General features: G+C 56.7%; 1 protein-coding gene across 3 annotated transcripts in view; it reads right to left on the reverse strand.

The window, feature by feature from the left end:
* Window positions 1-20,836, reverse strand: part of SYT7 (synaptotagmin 7) — a 66,402-nt gene extending 45,566 nt beyond the window's left edge. Inside the window, exon 1 of one of the 3 annotated variants that reach the window (XM_030918821.1) lies at window positions 20,526-20,827. In XM_030918821.1, the coding sequence (XP_030774681.1) occupies window positions 20,526-20,556 (31 nt within the window). In that variant the 5' untranslated portion in view covers window positions 20,557-20,827. Of the gene's footprint in view, window positions 1-20,525 lie in introns of all 3 variants that reach the window. The other 2 variants (XM_030918819.1, XM_030918820.1) reach the window with 2 other exon arrangements.
* Between the last annotated feature and the right edge of the window lie 341 nt (window positions 20,837-21,177).

The following is a 21,177-nucleotide window of genomic DNA, read 5'->3' on the forward strand; positions in this document are numbered from 1 at the left end:
TTGCTAAGGAAAGTTGAACTCCTCTGGATGAGTGACCCCAGGGTCCCCTATAGTGTGGGTGACTGCTGTCATCTTCCAGGCAGCTGGTGCAGCCCCCACAGATTCCCCAGACCCTTCAGCCTCCCTCGGACAGCCCTCAAAGGCAGGGTGAAATAAACACTTGCCACTGCAAATTGCATCGATGTTGTGAATAAAAGTGACTTGATGTCCTCGGCCAGCACGCTGATATCCTAAGGAGATCCTAAGAAGATCCTAAGGGAGATGTCGCCATCAAGGGGTACAAGCGTGTTCTTGCCTACCAGCCAGAGTGAACCATTTCCTGCGTATGGAGTCACTGTGTCTCCAGCTGGAAGGAACCTTGAAAGTCATGAAGTCAGGCCCAGGGATGCACAAAGCCCACGGGCAGCCCTGTTGGTGACAGGGAGCTTCCGCAGGGAGCAGAAGGCAGGAAGCAGGTCCTTCCTGGACGGGCATTGTTAGGGAGGGCTGCTGTGCCTCTCGCAGAACTGAATCTGTCTCCCTAGAAACTTCCCTGCTGGTCCTGAGCCTGCCCTCCGGAGCTGCCAGGAACGAGCCAGCTGCCTCTACCACATGACAGGCCTCCAAATCCTTGCCGACAGTTCTAATGTCCCCTTCAAGTCTTCTCCAGGCAAAGCCGCCCCAGCCCTCTAACCCCTCCTCAGATGACATGCATGGTTTCAAGTCCCCTTAATGTCAGCATATTAACACTGGGGGAAAGAAAATATTGCAGCCCTAGTCAGCCTTTTGACAGGGCTGAGTGCCACAACCTATCCTTGGGCAGAGGAGACATCCTGGGTCCCGGGGGGTAAGGTACAGCGTAGACAAGGGCAGACAGGCAACATCAGGAAACCTGGGAGGCAGGGTGAACCAGGAGCTAGGCAGAGCCAGACCTCCTGGGTCCAATGCCGGGTGGGGGGGGTGTCTTGGGAGTGAGGTATGAGCTGGAGCAGGCTGCTGCCCCTCTGCCCAGGCCTGTGGTGGGCATATCAGCTGACTACAGCTCAGGATGAAGGGTCTAACTGAGTCCTGTGTGCTTTGCTGGGTCCTGTGGGCACATCCTATGCTCCTGGCCATGCCACCCCCCAAGGAGATCGCAGGGTAAGGTCTGTGTACCCCAGGAAGTGGCCTGCCTCTGAGGATGGACAAGATGCCCATGCACAGCCTTCCCTTCTAGCATCTCAGTGCCATGAGAGCAGAGCTTGGTCTCCTATTCACCACTGTATTCTCAGCACCAACGGTGGAGCATATAATAGGTGCTCAATAAATGCTTATTGAAAGAATGAAGGAGGAAGAATCCCAGGCCTCCAGGAACAAAGATAATAATAGGTGCTACTATTTATTAAGCACCTACTATATACCACACTACAGGGTCCACGAAGAAAGGGGCTGTATCTGCTTTGCTCACTCCAGTATCCTCTATGACAAGCTCAGTGTCTGACACACAGGAGGTGCTCAGCAAATATTTGTTGAATGTTCAATGCTTGTATGTTATCTCATTTGTCACCCAAATAAGACGGAAGAGAAGAGATGGGAGAGGCTGCAGTGATGAGTTGAGAGCTCTCTTTTACAAGCAGGTGTGTGCACACATGTACACACACACACACACACACACACACCCCAGGACCCTTTCTGTTCTTTCCGCATGTTCAACTTTGCCTGACAAACTCCTGATTTTTTTAAGCCCAGATGAAAAGACCTCCTCCAGAAAGCCTCCCTTAGTCTGCCCAGTGGGAATTAATTTCTCCTCCCTCTGAGTTTCCAGCATACTGGGCCTACATTCTTCTTTTAGAGTATAGTGATTAGTGCCAGGCCTCTGAAGTCAGATTGCTCAGGCTCAAATTCTGGCTCTGATTCTTCCAAGCCATGTAACCTAAATGCTGTGTGCCTTGGTTTCCCCATCTGTAAACGAGGGTTAATAATAGCATAGTCTCACAGGACCATGGTGAGGTTTAAAGGAATTAGCATGTACAACGCACTCAGCACAGTGCCTGACACGGAATAAGTAGGCACTAAATGCTAGCTATTATCATAGCATTATCACATCGTGCCCTGGATTAGAGATATCTGGGGCACGGAGTTGGCACTCAATAGTGTTGAATGAAATACTGGACTGGATACACTCTAGTTTTCTCCACAGGATGGCAGAGGTCAGAGGTCACATCTTACTCAATTTTGTGCACCACTCACCCCTCCCAGGACCTGCAGGGCTTGACCAAAGCAAGCATCAGTGAGCACCTACGGTATGGAAGAGGAGGGCTAAGGCATGGGGACATGGGGTCAGGGGTGACAGGTGGAAGCCAGGCTGGGCCTCAGGTGTGAACTGCCGACCCAACCCAGTCCCTTACCAGGGCTCAGCCCTGACTCCCAACTCCTTCTCATCTCCTCAGCAAGACATGATTTATGGATGAACAGAATCAAACAGGGCTGCTGGCTGCTGGGATGCCCTGGGGAGCTGCAGGAGAGGGAATGGCTTTCTGAGGGCAAGCTCACCAGCTGCCCAGAGGGGAACGGGAGGGGGGCCGCAGGAGCAGTGGGCACATGCACACAGGCCACAGACACGAGCCACAGAGACTCACCCTGGCACAGACACCCATGCACACATGCACACACACCCATGGCCGTGGCCACAAGCAGATGCCCAGCCAGCTCCGCCATTCACGAGCTCTAGGCATTCATGTACTTCCTCTAGCCTGGAATTCTCTTCCCATGAATTTGCCATCACTTGTCTACTCAGATTCTGTCTGTCCTTCTGAGGCAGAGAGGTGGGATATGTTGTAGACTTGGAGGCAGATGACCTGGGTTCACGCCCCAGCTCTGCCCCTGGCCAACTACGTTACCCAGGGCAAGGCCCATGCTGGGCCTGAACACTTTACCTTCAAATGATTATTATAACCCCTGACCTTCCCTGCTGGGGTGCTGTCACCATCAAATAATAGCTAACATTAGTTGAGTGCACACAGTGTGGCAGATACTGCGCCATGAAGTTTACATGAACCATCTCCACAACCTCGGACCATTATTATCTCCATTTCACAGGGGAAGAAACTAAGGCATGGGGAATAATAGGTGCTTGAGCCCATCCTTTCCTACCCAGCCACAGTGACCTCCCTTTGAGCTGACGAATGTGATGGCATTCTGTAATGTGCTAGACTGTACAACCTAGCCACACTTTCCTCTTTCCCACAAGCAGGCCAACCCTTGTCACACTTATGACGCTTTGCCTAGGCTGTTCCTTCTTCCTGGAATGCCTTTCCTTCTCTATCTTCAAAGCGACTAAACAAAGATGGTCTCGGCCGGGCGCGGTGGCTCAAGCCTGTAATCCCAGCACTTTGGGAGGCCGAGACGGGCGGATCACGAGGTCAGGAGATCGAGTCCATCCTGGCTAACACGGTGAAACCCCGTCTCTACTAAAAAATACAAAAAACTAGCCGGGCGATGAGGCGGGCGCCTGTAGTCCCAACTACTCGGGAGGCTGAGACAGGAGAATGGCGTGAACCCGGGAGGCGGAGCTTGCAGTGAGCTGAGAGCCGGCCACTGCACTCCAGCCTTGGTGGCAGAGCAAGACTCCGTCTCAAAAAAAAAAAAAAAAAAAAAAAAAAAAAAAAAAAAAAAAAAAAAAAGATGGTCTCCCCTCCTACAGTCCTTTCTGCCTCCCTAGTAACTATGACAATTAGCTATTTTGGGTTAATAATTAGCTCTTTCTATGTCCTTCCCCAACTGGGCACACTTAGAGGATTGAGACCCCCAGCTCACTCATCTTTGAAGACCAAAGTCTGGTACACAGGAGAGGTTGGATGAGTAATTGCTAAACAAATTCATGAAATCATTCAAGGTCTCACACAAGCCCACCTCCTCCAAGAAGCCCTCCCCAATGACAGGCACTCATAGCAGTCTCTTCCTTCTCCAAACTTGAATTAATGGATCCATTTGTCAACCTCCTTTTCTTGGGGATAGACCTGACCCCCACAAGCAGGGCAACAGGATAATATCCTGTCTCCCAATTGCTCAGGGTCTCCCACAGCATGTAGCCTAGGTCAAGGTGCAGAGAGCCTGCTGGACCTACTGGGAATCTGTGCCTATAGGCTCTTTCCCCGAGAATTCATGTGTGCTCACACTCTCAGATGGTGACATGCACACTCCCCACACTCAGCCCTTCCAGAGTTGCTCCATCACCCCCAAGCTCTCCTGACCTAGACTGCTTCTGCTCCTGGAGGCTCTTATAGGCATTCACAGGTCCCAGGCCACTGCTCTCCTTCCCAAGTGTCTTTCATCAAAGTAACTAACGTATGCTTGGCATTGAATCATGTCCGTAGACCTCAGCACCCCTCTGAGGGTAAATACTCTTACGCCCATTTTACAAAGAAGGAAACTGAGGTTCAGGAGGGTTAAGTGCTTGCCCAGTAACACACAGCAGAAGAGAGGTAAAGCCAGGATTAGATTGCAGGTCTATAAGACCTCAAACCCTGTGGCTCTTACTCTTGTTCCACTCTAGGGGAGCCATGCCTTGAAATAAGACACTCTGAGAATAGACAGAAAAGAAGAAAGAACCTGAGCGGACACAGACAGCAGTCAGGGAAAGGGCTCCCACTCTCCCAAGAATGTTACCAGTTAGAGCCATGCCCAAATTACCCCAGGTACTTCAGAGACTCCTCTGACACACACACATGTCCTGGGGCTCCTTCCCCCCCTCCACTGGCCCAGGCATTGGCCTCAGAGAAGCACCTTCAATAGATGAAGGCTCAGCTGGCCTCAGGGTCCCAGGACAGGTTGGGGGTTGGGTGTCTGGCACTGGACAGTCTAGGAGTGGGAAGAGGAGGAAAATGGGGTGTCCCAAGGACTTGCCCAGGGCTCTGTCTCTGGTACTCATCAGGGTGCAAACACTACTCTGGAGATAAAGCAGAATGCTGCTGGGGGTGGTTGGGGCTACATCTGCCAGCATGTCCCCATCCTGAGCCTGCCTCCTCCCACCTGATTCTGCAATACACGTCAAGGCCCAGCACTTCCCCACCCCCATCTTTTGGTGGCTCCCGATGACGTTCAAGGTGGGAAACAGTGAAAGCTGGAGTCACAGGTTTCCATAGGAAGCACCCTCCATGCGCATGCTGAGCAGATGGAAATGGGGGAAGATGGCAGGCATTTACAAGTGGGCAGAGCTTACCAGCTCCAGGGTGATCCGGGCATGGGAAGGGGGACATTTTTGGTGCCTATCCTGCTTCCCTCCCTCCCCTCAACCCAACACACACAAGAAAGCCAGAAAGAGGCAGAGTTGGGGAGAAAGGAACAGAAAGCCAGTGAGCTAAACCCTGCACCCCAGACAATCAGGCAAAGCTCCAGGTCTTGCCATCTTGCAGAATTTCCTGACCTCTTTCCACTGTAAGACTCCCCCTTCCAGGCCACCCACCTTGGGAACAGGGCCAGCTCTTCTCTTGCAAGAGGACAAAGAAATTGGGATAGGCGAGAAGGATAAAAGAAGAAAGAGGGGAGAACGACCAGCACTTATTTCCCAGGAAAGCTGGGCCTTGGACCTACCCCCAACTCATGCCCTCTGGACATTCTCTGAGTGTCCTTTGGAAAGTTGTAGAGGTGCCCACAACCCCTCGGGCTTCACCCAGGGTGGGAACTAGGCTAGCAAAAGAGGAAGCCCAAGGGGAATTGTTTTGGAAAGTTACAAGTAGCTGAAAATAGGGGCTCAGCACGAGCAAGCTTCCTCAACCTTGACTGTAATAAAAACAGATAATGTGTGAGTGAGCTAGGGAGAGTGCGCTGGCAGGGGCCGCAGAGGCCGGCTGGATGCAGACGGTTTAGAATTCAGAGGAGGTGCCAAGTGAGTAAACAGCGAATGAAGGATTATCTGGATGGGCCAGCAGCCGTTCCAGCAAGAAATTGGACGGGGACATGTCAGGATCCACAAGCACACCTACTCCTCATCAGAGAGCGAGGCCTGGTAAGCTATGAGGACCTTGTCCACACCTTCCCCACCTCTTCTCTCTCTTCCAGTTGACACATGGCCTTGGTAATAATGGCTTATATCTGTACAGTGCAGAGCAGTTTATAAAGTGTTCCACAGTTTACCGAGGGTTTCACATGCATTATTGAATTTAATGGAGGTGATGGTATCTTCTGCTCAGTGACCCCCTCACTTCACCTCACCACAGCCACTCCTACCTCCCACAATTCCTGGCCTAGGGAGGCCTGGTGCATCTGGCTTCAGTATTCAGCCTCAAAAGAGGGGGAAGGGGAGACTGGCCATCTGTAGACCCCAGAGAGCTGCTAAGCCCAGAAATCATCAGGGCCAAAGCCATTCAGGATGGAAAGGGCCAGGTGCCAGCTCTGAACTGGGAGCCCAGACTGAAGAGTGGCTAGCCAGGAGTTAGCTCGGAACCTGACACCCTTCCCACCCACCTTGATCCCAAAGCTGATGAGCCACCTGAGCAGCTGTGAAAATGATCATGTCCGTCAGAGCATCCGGAGTCCAAGAAAGGTGGGGTTCAGACTGGAGGCAGGGGGGCCTCTTCGCCGGGAATGTGGAGCAGAGGCAGGACCAGGGACGTGTGATGATTAAGTGTGGGCCTTGACCACTAGTTACTCCTATGAATAATGCATTGTTGTGCCTTGGCCTAAATCAGCATCTTATTGTTATTAATAATACACGCTGCAGAGAAGCTGGGGTTGGAACTGTATGCTATGTTTCATTTAAGAATCTCAGAGCACTTAAAAGCTCCTCATGCTGATGACTCAACTTTATCTCCCCAAGTCATAGGCTTCCTCACGGGCCACCTGCCCGAATGCCCTCCCACCTGAGGCTTGGAGCTGTGAAGGCCACCGGGGCTAGAAATCTTCCATCCTGGGATTCAAATCCATGGCCAGGGCTTATGGTTGGGAAGGGAAGTACACTTAATCTTTGCCAGCTCGAGGGCTCTTGGGGGATGCAACATAATGTGAAGCTTCCAGAGAGGTTTCAGGACAGAGATAACTAGTGGGAATCCAGGGGCGGGAGAGACAGACAGAGAGAGACCACTGGAGATCTGAATCCCGTTCTGTCACTTGCCAGTTGTGTGACCTTAGGCTACTCACTCAACTCTCTCGTCCTAAGCCTCCTGGCTGGAATGCAGGGTCTGAGAGTCCCTCTACGAGATGCCGTTCTATCATATTCAGGGGTATCATTTACACGGCAAATATTAGGATGGAGCCATAGAGCGTCCCGCCCCCCCCCCCGAGAGCTGTCCACGGTGCTGAAACAGCTGTCGGCCACGCGGCTCCTTGTCCTTGGTGCTGAAACAGAACTCACTCCTGGGGCTGCGCCCTCTTCCAGGTCGCCCTTTGCGCAGCTCCCAGCGAGCAGGATCCGAGACTGTGCATAGTGATTCCGCCTTCCTCTGCCAGTGCCTCCCTGATCAACCCTCAGCTGAAGCTATGGCAGCAACCAGCGACAAGAGCCCCCTTTCCTCGAGTTAAGTCCTCGGATGCTGAAGACCCCAGTCCTGACTCAGGACAAAAAGGGCCGCCCCACGAACGTGGTAAATACCACGCCCCATTCCCTCCCGGGGCCCGCCGCACTGCCTCCTGGTGGCTGGCGCGGGCACTGCACCCCGGCGGGCGCACAGACGGTCCCCAGCGGCGGCCTGGGCCGGCGGGGAAGCAGCGGCAGACGGTTCTCCGGCCCCCGCCGCCCCCTCACCACTCCCGGGGCAATCTGGCGCTCAGAGCTTGCAGCGTTGCCCGACACCCGCAAACTCCAGTCTGTCTGCGTCCTGGCCGCCTTGGGGCTGCCCGGGTCACAGTGCAGGCTCAACCCAGGTGGGCAGACCTGGGGTAGGCAAAACTTCCTGCTCCCTCCTCCAAGGTGGGTGGGGAAGGCTTGTTTAAACAAACACCAACCTTTCCTCTGTGGCCTTCCCCAGCAGAGGCTCCACACCTCTCCCCCATCCAAACAAGAACTTTGCCCACACCCACCCCCCCCCCCCGCCAGGAAAACGTGAGGTTGCAGGAGAATGCCGTAATTGCAGTCCACTCCTGTTCCCCCACCCTACAGGTGGGGGCTCTTTGAGAGGCAGATCTGCTTGGTGTTTCTAGGGACTGCTTGATATGAACCTTACTGGGTTGTAGAGATTCTCCCCCTTCCAAAAACAAAAAGCAAAACAAATAATACCACCTGAAGATAGCACCCAAAACCACAGCTTCTCTGGAGTCAAGGGAGTCAAAATAATAGCCCTTAATTACAGTAGACATAGTTAAATGAGACATATGTATCATTTATTGAGCACTTACTGTATGCCAAGGACTGTGCTAAGAGCTCTGCAAACATGATCTCATTTAGCCTTCCAGCCACCCTGCCTCCCCAGGAGGAAGCATCATGCTCAGCCTCCTACAGAGGAGGGAAGTAAGGATCAGAAAGGGAGGTGACCACTCAGGCTGCCGCAGCCAGCGAGGGCTGAGATGGGCATGGGAGAGTGCATCCGTCTGCCCTTACTCTTGCCATTCAGCTGGATCTACCACACCATCCTTCCATGTCCTAGAGGCCACACTATCCCTCAGGTTTCTCCAAGACCACTCCAGTCCCCCACCATCCTCACCTCTCGGCTGAGAGCCACGTGGAGGAAGAGAGTAACACCTTGCACTCTGTAGCACTTTACAGCCTGCCAAGTGCTTTCAGAGCCACTGTCTGAATTGACCCTCATGATCCTGAGGGGTGAAGTGGGCAAGGATGGCCCTGTTCTGATTTTATAAGAGAGAAAAGTATGGCTCAAAGGAATAAATGGCTTGCCCCAAGTCACACAGTGAGCAGTGGAACCAGAACTCAGGCAAAGACGGTGGGACACTCAGTCCAGTGCACTCTTCCCACTTCCCTAAGGCTGGGGTGCTGGGGACAAGCCAGACAGGGAGTCATAGGGGCTTTCATCTCCTGAGGGGCTTCCTGAGGCCAGGACCTGGGCTGCTTCCCCTCTCCTCCTCCCTGGGGTCCATTGGTTGGCTCAGCTTTAACTTGGAGTCTCGGAGTCTCATTCTAAATGAATTTTTTTTTTCCAGGCAATTACCTCCTGCTAATTAGGAGGCAGGGCTGCCAGTCCCTGGGCCCTGGACTGACCCTTTTCTCAACTCACAGAGGGCAGGGGGGTTGTGGAGGTACTGGGTAGCAGCTCCAGCCACAGAAACTGCCTGGGTCAGGGTCCTGTCAGGGCAGGGGATGCTGGTGGAGGAGCAAAGAGCTCCACAGAACTGGAAGAAGGGAGGCAGGGATTCTGGGGAGGGAGGGACTCTGAAGTGGGAGAGAGCAAGGGAACAAAAAGCTGGAAGGAGCCTGGACATGCCCATGCAGAGTAAGTGAGAGAGACCTGGGCTCTGGGGCAGCAGAGGGAGCCAGGAGGAGCTAGAAAAATGGGGACACATCAAAGGAAGAAAGGAGGAATCTCAGGAACCAGAGAGACAGGAAGGGGTAGCAATCTCCCCTCTATGGAAGGAGAGGAAGTGAGAAGGTGCACCAGAAAATGGTCAAGATTACAGAAGGGGCAGAGGCAGAGAGAGAGAGAGATACTGGAAGCCTCCAGGAAGGGGAAGGGGAGAGGAAGGACAGGGAGGAAGGAGGAATTGCTGAAGGAAAACCCCAGGGAGAAGGGGGAGGAGAGCGGGGGAGGACGGCTTGGAGTGGCAGCTCCCAGAGCCCCAAGAAGGGCTTTCTCTACGTCATTGTCCTTGAGCTTCCCCCAATGTCAGTGCCCAGCCAGCCAGGCCTGCACACCCTCCTACGCAGCCACAGGTGCGGGCGGGCATGATGGCAGGCCACCAGCCGGCTCAGGCCCCAGATGCTCCACTCACCCGGGGCAGCCAGCTGACCTCCCTCCCTGCCAACCTGCCACCCCCTCAAGTAGGCCGAGCCAGGGGCCCTCCTGGGCCACACAGCAACACAACCAGGAGCTTCTGGGGCTGTGTCCAGCCTCTCCACTTTCAGAGGGAGGATCAAGGCACAGAGAGGAAACGGTGCCTGTCCAAGGTCAAGTGAGTGATGAGGCCAGACGCAGAGGGCTCAGGGGCTAAGTCCTACTGGTGGGTCCTGTTCCCTTCTGGGCAAAGGGCAACAATGGGAGACAAAGACAAGTCATGGCTGCCAGCAAGTCAGTCCTGATCAAAGCTCTCTGGAGTGTGGGGTGGCAGGCAGAAGGGAGTGAGGGTAGCCAGGGGCTGGAAGGGAACCAAAGGAAATCACATTTATGGAGCATAGGGTGAGATGGTTATAACTGTAACAAACATTATTGAGCACTTACTAGGTACAGTGTGCCAGCCACTTAAGACATTACATGCAGGATCTCATTTGATCCCAACAACACTATAAAGTATGTATCACTACTATTCCATTATAGGGAAAAAAACTGAGACGCAGCAGGGTTGGGTGACCTGGCCAAGTCCACACAGCTAGCCAGTGGCATGGTTCTGACTCATGCAGCTGGTCATTTTGAGGCCACTGCCCTGAAGATCCCTCAACATTATCTGAAGATGTGCAGGTCCCTGAGTTCCCAAGGTCCCAGAACAGCCCTGGCACAATCTAAGCCCCACACTCCAGTAGGACTGCAATCCATGAGGTCCACGACTTGAACAAGCCCTGTCTTAAGGCGTTAGAGTCTGGTTTTTAGTCTTAGTTCTGCCACTAACTTACTATGTGACTTTGGACAGGTCATTGTCCCTCTGTGGGCCTTCATATTCCCACCTGTACCATCAAAGGGTAGGACAAGATAATAAGAAGAACTACTAAGTACATGGTGCTAACTCTGTGACAGGCACAGTTCTAGGTGGTTTACAGATACTAACTCACTGAATTTTCCCAACAGTCCCATGAGGGTGCTATTATTCCCTCCATTTTACAGGTGGGAAACGAAGCACTGAAAGGTTAAGTCAGTTGCCCAGGGCCACAAAGCAAGTCAGCACATGGCACATCTAGGATTTGAGCCTCATTACTTTTGATCCAGAGTCCCTATGCCCTGGCCACCACTCTGCATTCTTTCCCTAAGGACCCTCTCAGCCCCTGCTTGTCGCCCCACAGACGTGTGCCCATGTGCCTCTGCACAGACACACCTACCATCGTGTTTCCACGCGGGAAGCACACAGACAGTCATGCATCTGCATGAAGTGAGGTATGTTAGCTCATGCTCCCACACCCACTCCTGTGCCTTCACCTAATTTCTACCTGAAGTAGCCAGGCTGGGTCACACATGTCCACAAGCATCCCAGCACCAAAACAAGCCGACTCTAGCAGGTCCATGCACACACACACATATACACGTGTTCCTGTCTCTGAGCACTGGTTGACTTGTGGGGGCCATGTGCCATGCTGCAGCGCACAGCCATGTGGCAGTGACGTGGGCCACCACACCCCTTCTCCTCTGCTTCCTTCTAGTGCCTGGGTGGCTGGCACGTCACATCCCGCACCTGCCGGCACCCCCATCCACACTGCCTTCCTCACGCCTCTCCCCTAGCAGAAGCGGGCACCTTCTCCAGGAAGGAAGCAGACTCAGGCACAGCCTGGCTCCCACGGCCCAAAGATGCCAGCCAACCTGGGGGTGGAGAGGGAGAGAGAGGCATCAACTGGAGGCTCCAGGGGGCCTCGGGTCCACAACGGCTCCTATCTGAGACTAAGCCCTCCCTTAGGTCTGAGTGCCAGAGCTGAGCTCTCAAGACTCTCGAGACACTGGCCCCCTCGGTCACTGCCAGATATGGGGTCAGATGGGGACCCTGGGGACAGAGGGTCTCCCATCATTCCTGAGCAGGACTGTGGTGCCACCTGGGCTCCTCTGGCCAAGTTACCATCGCACCCTTCACCACCCTATCCCTGGTCCCTGCTCTCTCCTCCCCCTGCCCAAGCATCTTAGAGTTCTGGGTATTTTTAGGCCTCAGCTGACAGGCTGTGAAATCACTCCCTTCGCACCTCCCCAACCAGGCGGGGGCTGAAGAGGGAGGAATGAGGTTGGGGGGGGCACACAGACAATTCATCAGGCTCCTCCAGGGCTGGCAGGTGCCAAGGAGGGAGAGAGGGGTTCCTCCCCTTCTCCTGAGAGCCTCCCCCATGAGTGAGAGGATCCCTCCACCTTGCCAGTAGAGAGAATGGAGACAGGGTGGGAAGGAGACTCCTGCCATTCCAGGAAGAACAAAGGCTTTAGGGGATACCCCAGCATTAGAAGAGGCACTGGGACACCCTTTGAGTCCAGCTCTGCAGCCAGTACCAACTCGTAGTGCTCCCTTCTGAGAGACAGGCTGAGAGACGGGCTGGCTCGGAGCCTAGTAGGATAAGGAGGCACCAGGCAATGTAGCCCAGTGGTTAAGACCCAGGCTTTGGAGTGAGGCCAACTTGCAATCTTATTCCTGCTCTACTGAGTGACCCAGGCAAGACACTCAACCTCTCTGAGTCTCCGTTTCCTCATCTGCACTGCAGTGAATTGGATATCCCCCTTGCAAGACTGCTGTGAAGATGACAGGACATGATGAATGGAAAGAACAAGGTGGTCTGTGGACCCACCAGGCACCACCGGGAGCCTCTCCCTTGTGGCTTTCCCTAACCTTCCATTTCTCCTAGCTGCCCCTTCTCTGGGCTGCCTTTCTCATCCCAGTCTCCAAGACAGGAGTCCACAGTTCATCCTGGCATCAGGGTCTGGCACCTATCTGACCCCCACTCAGGGGGAACAAATCTCCCGCTAAGGTGGGTAGTCAACACAGACAGTCCCCACCTCCCTGCTTCCTGCTGCAGGACACACACATACACACACACACATCATGTGTGCACACGTACCCAAATGCCAACATGCATGTGTGCTGCCAGCGCCTCTGTGTGAGGGCGTTTGCCTTGGGATGACCCCTAAGGGAAGTGGGAAGACATACCCAGGCCCTGCTGTGGATGGGCCCCTGTGCCAGGGGCCGTGGGCATGGAGAGGGGGTTGGCCCGCCTAGCTGCCATGGAGACAGGTTGGCTTTGGTGGGGCTCTGGAGCTCAGGCCTGGCAGCTGGAGCAGGAGCCGTGTGGCCCCTCCCAGGCCTGGCCCTGATGCCTGGGAGGGTTATGTGGGTACAGAACAAATCCTCAAGAGGACTAACTGTGTCCACAGGGCCCTGAGCCTGCCCATTTTGGCTCTATATCCCTTGCTGGGAGGCTGTCTCTGATACCCCAAGCACCTGGGAAGCCCCCTCAGGGTGTTCATTCATGTCCACCTGCACCTGGTTACCCCCCGACTGCCTATAATCTGCCGCAAGCTTTCCAAGGGCAGAGCCCAGGCTAGCTGGACACTGCAGATCTCCCAGCAGAGGTAGGGGCAGATATGTTAATTGCTGAGACTCTAGCTCCATCTATCCGCCTGCCTCCCGACTTCCCACCCTCCACACTACCGTGCTGTCAAAGTTCTTTATAGAGACCTGCTCAAAAGCCATCCATGGCTCTCCAAATGCCTTACTTTTTAAAAGAATTTCAGTTTTCCTCTTTCAAAATGCCAACCCCTTCATAATCTGGACCAACCTACCTTCCCAAGCCTCACTTCCTGCTATTGTGCCCCAAAGGTCTCCCTTCTGGCCATGCTCAAGCACTCACTGCTGCCTCAACTGGCCAACATCCCTCAAACCTCTGAGCCATTGCATGTGCTGTCCCCACCTCACCGACTGCCTCACTTCTGCTCGCTCACATGGCAAAGCTCTTATTCTTCCTTTAGGACTCAAGGCCCTGTATCTGAAGCTCATACCCTTAGGTCTGGCTCGTGGCTGGAATCCCAGACCTACTTCTAACTGCAAGTTCGCACTTCCCAAGGTGGTTCTGAGGACGGAGGGGCTAACGCATGTTATGTGCTTAAAACAGCACCTGGCACATAGTGAGCACACATGTCTCTTGACACTGCCTCCATGAAGCCCTCCCCAACTCCTCCACCATGGAAGTAGCAGGCATGTCCTCCTTGGAGGATCCAGAACCCTCATCCCACACATCAATTGCTTGGTACAGGACAATTTTGAGAACAGCTGCCTCTGGCTGAGTGTTTACTATGGGTTGGCTCTCTGCTAAATACTTTTTCTGCCTTATCTCACCTCATCCTCCAACCACCTGAGAGGTAAGAACCATCATACCCATTTAACAGAAGATGAAACCCAAGCCCAGAGAGGTGGACTGACCTGCTCCAGAGACACAGCAGCAAGTGTCTCTGCCAGGATTCGAATCAATAGCTGTTTGACCCTAGAGCCCTAGCTCAAGCAAGCTGTCCCTGGAGGCACATATGTAAAGTGCTCAGCACATACTGAGCGCTCCACAAGGCTTGCTATTATCATGCTATTGTTATTATCAGGGGAGGACACAGGATGTGTTTGGTGACCTGAGAGGGGGAATTCCTTAAGCTGGTCCCTCTGCAAAGCACAAAACCCCCATTCCTGGAGAAAGTGTTTCCAAGGGTCCCTTGGCTGCCATCCCTGACCCTCATCCTTGGATAGTGTGCGGGGAGCCCCAGTATCTGGACCCGGGGCACTTCCTCTGAGGGGTGCTGGAGCAAGCAAATGCTTGAGGGGGCCGACCTGGGCCCAGGCCCGGCAGAGCGGGACACGGCCTGCTATGTGCCGGCCATGCTGGCCGCCGCTCTCTGGCCCCGCTGACACCACCCCATGGTAATGAGACGGATCCAATTTGTACCCAGGGCCCCGCCGGGAACAGCTGCAGCGGCAGGGTTTGAAGTAATTTAATTGGACACATTAGCCGCACGCTCTCTCCTCCACTCCCCTCATGCAGAGCCTCACGCAGGCACCCCTTCTGCCTCCGACCCCCTCATGCCAGCCTACCCTGGCTGGTGGCAGGGTGCATGCTCCACCAACCAGCTAGGACTAACAGGTAGGCACCATTCCTCTCTCATTCCTGGGGCTCCTGGGGGTTCTAGAACCAGAGGGCTCTCTAGCCCCCAGGTTCTCCCCAATCCGTGATGCAAGCAGCAACTATGGGAGCCCACTGGGGCTGGAGCTCAGACCTCTCTCTCCTGTCTCCTCTAATGGGCAGAATAGTCACCCCCCTTTCTCCTTCGGTCAGCCATGGAAGCCCCCAGCCTTCTGTACTCCAGGAAGGGCACTGAAGGAGCAGAGCCAGCAGCACACGCCTGTTTTACCAGCATCTTTTGTTTTGTCACTATCAGGGTCACTACAGAGACGATGGGCAGCCCTCCTCTTAGGGCCTGGGGAAGCAGTGCATACACACATGCACATAAACAGACCTAGTCACAAACACACAGGTGATCTCAGTTTGACCCAGACACATACACACATGCTAACAGCCCCACACCGTCATGGAAACGCTTGTATCTGTACACATGAAAGCTCCCATGATCACTCCCGTCCACACCCATGTATGCCATACAGCCAGGTAAGGCCCTGCTCCCAGCAGACGAGGACTTCGTGGCCATGCCAGCGGGTGGGAGGGTGTGGCAGGGGGTAGGCAGGGTCCCTGGCACACAGGCCCGGCCTGGCCAGGTACAGGGCCCGGGGAGGGGCCCTCCCGTAAAGCTTTCCGTCATAGCTCCCCATGCACCTCAACGCACCTTGCTACAAATACACTCATTAGCTGCTGTTTACAGCGGTCCTGGCACTCAGATGAATGCAGATATTATGGCCATCCAGCTGCCACCGGCACACGCACTAGGTACACACACAGACAGCGCCTCTCCCCCCGGCTCCGCCCTCCCCTTCCACGCGTGGGCTCAATCACATGAAGATACCAGTTCCCCAAACATGCAGCTTTGCAGGGGTTCCAGCTCACAATACCTCAGCTCCTGGTCCATTCTATCTCAAGGGGGCCTTCCAGGTGGAGGCTGCAGAGACCGCCCAGAGCAGGCCGGATGCACCCGCCCACCTTCCAACCAACTGGACCTGGAATTCCAGGCGCAAGCTCTGGGCACAGTCCAGCCCCTTCCACAGGTCCCATGCTGTCTGCCAACTCTGTTCCAGCCCTTGGGGAATTCTGCTGGGTGAGACCAAAGCTCTGCCCTCTAGACACCAGTTGGATAGGGCCCAGCAGGGCTGCCCCTGCTGCCTGGAAGGTCAGGGACCTCCATGCCCATGGAACTGACAGAATTCACCTGGCATCACCAGCTGGGGTTCCCTGGCAAGGCAGGCAGGCACTGGGGCTGGGCCTGGCACCGGCTGATGCCGGCACCTGGCCAAACCAGTCACTGCCCTGACAAGAGAAAGTTGACCTCTCGGCCACATATGCCACCTGCCGGGCACTGTCCGTGGAACACTATAGGACCAGCTCTATACAGGGCTGCCCATGCCCACCTGGGATGCCACAGTGCTCTGAGGAGCCATCAAGCCAATTCATTCTCCAGCTGGGGGTCATCAGCTCAGGACTGGGCCTCCCGCCTCCACGTGACCCCTCCCAGCTCCTCTCCCTGCTGTTCTTGGCCTCACTCCCCTGGGGGAACCAGTTATTGAAAACAAAAATGGTCCATCAAATTCAATAAGGATTCAAAGTCCCTGAGAGAATAGGGGGTAGGTGGGGAGTGGGATGGGGGGACTCAGGAGGGGGAGGGAACCATATACGGCTCCTCTGCCTGTCCCACACAACATCCTGCAATGGCGGGGCTAGAGGGTATAACAAGGGGACAGACCCCACGGGCACTCCATGTTGTCCTCAATGCCCCTTAAGTCTGAGCTTGAGGTCAGCCAGGAGCAGAACCCAGCTGCCCAGGACCTGTCTTTGCTCACCCGGCACCCACCTATTGCCCTACCTTCCAGCTGTCCCCTTACCTGTCACCTACTGGCCTGTATGTTCCCACCTCAATCCAGCCTGCTCTAACGCCCTCCCCAGTGTGAGGAGGGGCTCTGGGGCTGTCTCCCTGCCCACTATCCCCCAGCCCTCAAGTGGGCAGCTTGTTGATCAAGCTTCCCTGCAAGGCCACAGAACAGTGTGAACCAGGGCCAAGGAGGGGGCCTGTCTCCACGATAACACAACAGCTTGGGGGCACTGGCTGCCCTGGCCCATGCCCCATTGAAACCATCCTCATCCCCTCTGGGTTTTAGACTTGCCCAGCCTCAGGTCCTCCACTGTGTCCTGGCCTGTGGGGAGAGCATTTGATCTCCAGTCTGGACTCTGACCCAAGCCCAGGATGCAGGCTAGGGAGGCCCGGGTGTGTGCCGATGGGGCAGGCTTTGGGGAGGTAGGTGGGAGGAGAGAGGTTGTTGGTGAAATAGGTGGACACAGTCAGGCTTCCTTTGACCTTCCCATGCTCCAGCCCTGGCCTCTAACCCAGGTGGTCCTCAGGGCACACCCTTGATCTGCCCTTTCAGCCACACCCCTAACTTCTGTACCTCCTTCACCCGCCATCAGCCTCTTCCCCTAACTTGTGCCCAGTGAGTGGAGGGTTGGCCTGGACAATCTCGTGGATCCTTCGCCTTGAGAGAGGAGGCCTGCTGTGCCAAGGCCCCCTGCCCTGCAGGGAACAGAGCCCACTAACAGGTGGGACAAAAGAAGGCTTCAAGCATTACTGCCCCCAGGGACAAGCTCACAGAGGGCTGGGGGCAGGGCAGGCAGCCTTCAGGACCTAACCTCTGTCCTAGTGGTTCCCTCTCTGGCCTTGCTCACCAGCTCACTGCAAGGTCACCTCTCCCTCCCTCTCTCTTTTCCTGCTGCTGTCCTGCCTGCCCACTGCAACGCTGACCCCTGCAGGCCTGCTGGGGCCCGCCTGGTCTGGGGACAAGCAGTCCGAGAGACACAGGGACTTCAGGTTGAACCAGAGGGTGAAGGCCGAGGGCAGAGAGAGGCCCTGAAGTCTAGGAGGGGGCAGAAGGGAGGCTGCAGGTATGGCCTAGGGAAGCTGGGCAGAGTGTGGAGCTGGGTGTGCATGGGAGGGGGCTGGTCTGGGTTCTTCATTGGACTCTGATTATTGCCCACAGTCCCCTTCTTCATTCACAATAGATCAGGGAGCCAAGGGCCTGGGAGCCTGGGGCCCAAGTAGGGAGAGAACCGCATCGTCAGGTAAGGTCCTAGCAGTAGCTGAGCCCTGCGGGGACCTGCACAGTAAGCGGAATGAGGGAGGGAGTACCACAGGGATCCTCTGGAACCAGCGTGAGGCAAAGGGGAGCAGGAGAGGACAGATTTTTTTTTTTTTTTTAAAGGATTGGGCCGCAGGTGTTCCTGAGAGTGGGATGAGAGGATCAGGATATAAAGGCACTGGCCCCTGGGGGACCAGAGGGGAGGGGAGGGGTGGCCTGAGTTACACAGAAATCAATTTGCATATCTCAGTCCCAACCAGTACCAGCCAAGGGGAGATTGGGGGGGGGCAGAAATGGGGGGCACAGAGCCCTGGCTTGGGGAGCTGAGTCTGGGCAACCTTGGGAGAGCTGGGGGAAGCGGAATCGGACTTGGAACTATGGGGCCTACGAAAGTGAGCAGGGATGCCAGAGAGCAGAGGCCAGCATGAGATCTCTGACTCCTCAAGGACCCCAGACGACTAGGATCAAAGGCAAACTCTGCCCTCTCCAGCCTATGTCTGACCCCACCCAGCCTAATGCCCACACCAGAGAGCAGTCAGCCTCAGGCCAATCCCTTTCCCGGTCACAGCTGCCCCACCACAGGCACTGGTGGGTCCTGCAGCTGCAACTAGGGTGGGCAAGACAGGTCCCAACTGCAGCCAGAGAGGCGCATTCAAGGAGGGGGTGAGGGAAGAGTTGGGGGCTGCCAGCACACCAGGGATGGCACTGGACTCCAGACCCTTTGCCTAGAAGATGCCAAGCACGTCAAGCTGGCCTCCGTGGCAAGGGCAGAGGTGCTTGAAGGAGTGGTGATGTCATGGTGCCCAGGCATGGGAGGGAAGAGGAGGGAGGGAGAGGGAACGAGGGCATGGCCCCAGGCTAGCGGCCTAACAGGACAGAGGGGAGGCTGCCAGCCTGGTGGGCGAGGGGACAGAGAGTGTCCTTACTGTTTCCCTATCTTCTATCCTCATACCCCAGAGCTGGCTTCTGAACTAAGCTACCGGCTTCTGAGAAGGTGAGCTGAGCAAGAGAACGTTCCTGCCACGGGCCATGTGCTGGAAGCTGGCGGCATCTTGGAGGAAGATGCCAGGGTAGGTGACCTGGGTCCAGACAGATGAGGGGCGGCCTCTCCACAGGCAATGCCCCTTCAGCCCTCACCTAGAGGACATTCAGAGAAGGGCGCAAGGTTCCAGAGAAGGAGACTGAATCACCCTCATATCCAAGTGCTGAGTGAGGGCAAGTCTGGCGCCCAGTGGGTCATCCTCAATATCGACTAGGCTGAAAAGAATTGAGGAGGGGTGGGAGCAGATTCCTCAGGAGGCAGAGACAGGCTGAGGCTGCCCCTAGAGGGGAAGAGCAAATGTGGGGCTGGGGCAAGAGTGGGCAAAGCCAGCACCCACTGGACTGCCTTCAGGAGCCTCAGGGCTGCAGGCTCCTTCTGTGCAGGGTCTTGGAGCTGTTCCTTCCCCACAGCACCGCCACCCCCAGGAGGCTGGCAGCAGGGAGCCTGGAGGCTCTGCATTTGGGAGCACGTCCTGGGCTGGGGAGTTACGCTTTTAGCATCAGAGAGAAGCCCAGAAACAGACCCTGATGCCAGAACTGGCAGACTGGGGGTGCTGGGACTGGGTGGAGCACCCCAGGTGGGAGCGGGGACGGAGCCTGGGCAGGAGCTGCAGAGGACCTGCCTACAGGTGGGCACTGGGTGAGGAGGTATCGGGAGCCAAGGAGGAAATGGCAGAGCAATTTCAGAGGAAGACGGGAAGATTCTTTGGCTTTGGCTTAGAGGATACGAAGCAGACAGTGGGCTCCCAGGCCACTCTCCTGGCGGGCGAAGCAGAAGGCAAAGGAGTTCGGCCCTCTCCCCCAGGATGTGAGAGAGTTTGGGGTTGTTTGCTTCCCCCTCCCCAAGCCCAGGAGAACATTCTCTTGGCAGCCCCATTCTCAAGAGCCCCTGCTCTCTTTCCCTTCAGGCACCCCGTCTCCCCCATCAACACCCCTGCGGTTCCCCACCCCCCAGAGCCTCCCTGCCCGGCTGCCGCACCAGATTCCCACTTGCCCCCTGGCACCCTCTCAATTCACAGTTGGCACTGTGATGCCACTCCGCTCCCCTGTGCCCACACCCTTGGCCAAGACCTGCCGGGATCCTCGCCCTGGGGTCCGCCAGCGCTGGCACCCCCGGGGCACCGGTGCTGGGGAGCCATGGGTGTCTCTGAGGGCACTGCCCGGCTCCCACAGGGGCAGCGGTTCCTTGCTCCGCCACACACGTTGTCCTTGGGCTGCTGGGGGGTGGGGGGTAGGTCCTTGTGGGGACACTGCGAAGCCGGTCCCGGACATCCAGGCTGGCAGTGTCTGGACTGCGGGGGACCAGGGTCCAAGCCGCTGCCGCTCAAGCCCGCGCCCCCGGGGCTGGGATGACCCCTGGGGGAACCCGTGCGGCTCCAAGCGGACAGCAGCCCCAGGCTGGGGCTCCGAGACGGTGTCCGGCGCTGCCGCCGTCCTGCCCGCCGGTGCGGGGCGCCCCAGCCCGCCGGGGCCGCGCTTACCTGGGCTGGCCGCCTCCAGGTCCCGGTACATGGTCCCCTCGTCGCCGGTTCCCTCCGGGCTCCTCAGAGCCGCCCGCGGCCGCGCGCTGCTCCGCCGCCGCCGCTGGGCATGGGGCCGGGCGACCCCCGGGGGCGGGTCCGAGGGCGGGGGCCGCGCGGGCTGCACCGAGCCGCGGAGCCGGGGAGCGGGGGCCGCCCGCCAGCCCTCCCGCCCGCCCGCGGAGCACGTTGCCACCGCCGCCGCCGAGCCCCGCCGAGCCTCCTCCCTCCGGCCTGCGCGCCGCGTGTGCGCGCCGGAGCGTGTGTGTGTACGAGGCCGTGTGTATGTGTGTGTGTGAGCGCGTGTGTGAGCGCGCCCGGGGCACCGCCGGCGCCGCCCGCTCGCCGCCAAACGCCGCGACCACGGCAGCCGCCTGCGCCCGCTGCCGGCCGCGCGCCGCACTGCACCCGCGCCCGCCACCGCCCGGAGCCGCCCCGAGGGCACGGCCGCCGCCCCGTGCTCCGCCCGCCCGCAGCCCCGGCGGGGAGGGCCGCCGAGCCCCACGGCCCGGCTTGTCCGTTCAGCGGGTCCGGGTCCGCTGCACGACCCACCCCCGGCCTGTGCTCCCCCAATGGCCGCGTCCTGGCACCGGGCAGGGCGGCAGCCGGCCAC

The sequence above is a fragment of the Rhinopithecus roxellana genome, chromosome 15 (genome assembly GCF_007565055.1).
Source record: "Rhinopithecus roxellana isolate Shanxi Qingling chromosome 15, ASM756505v1, whole genome shotgun sequence".
NCBI lineage: Eukaryota > Metazoa > Chordata > Mammalia > Primates > Cercopithecidae > Rhinopithecus > Rhinopithecus roxellana.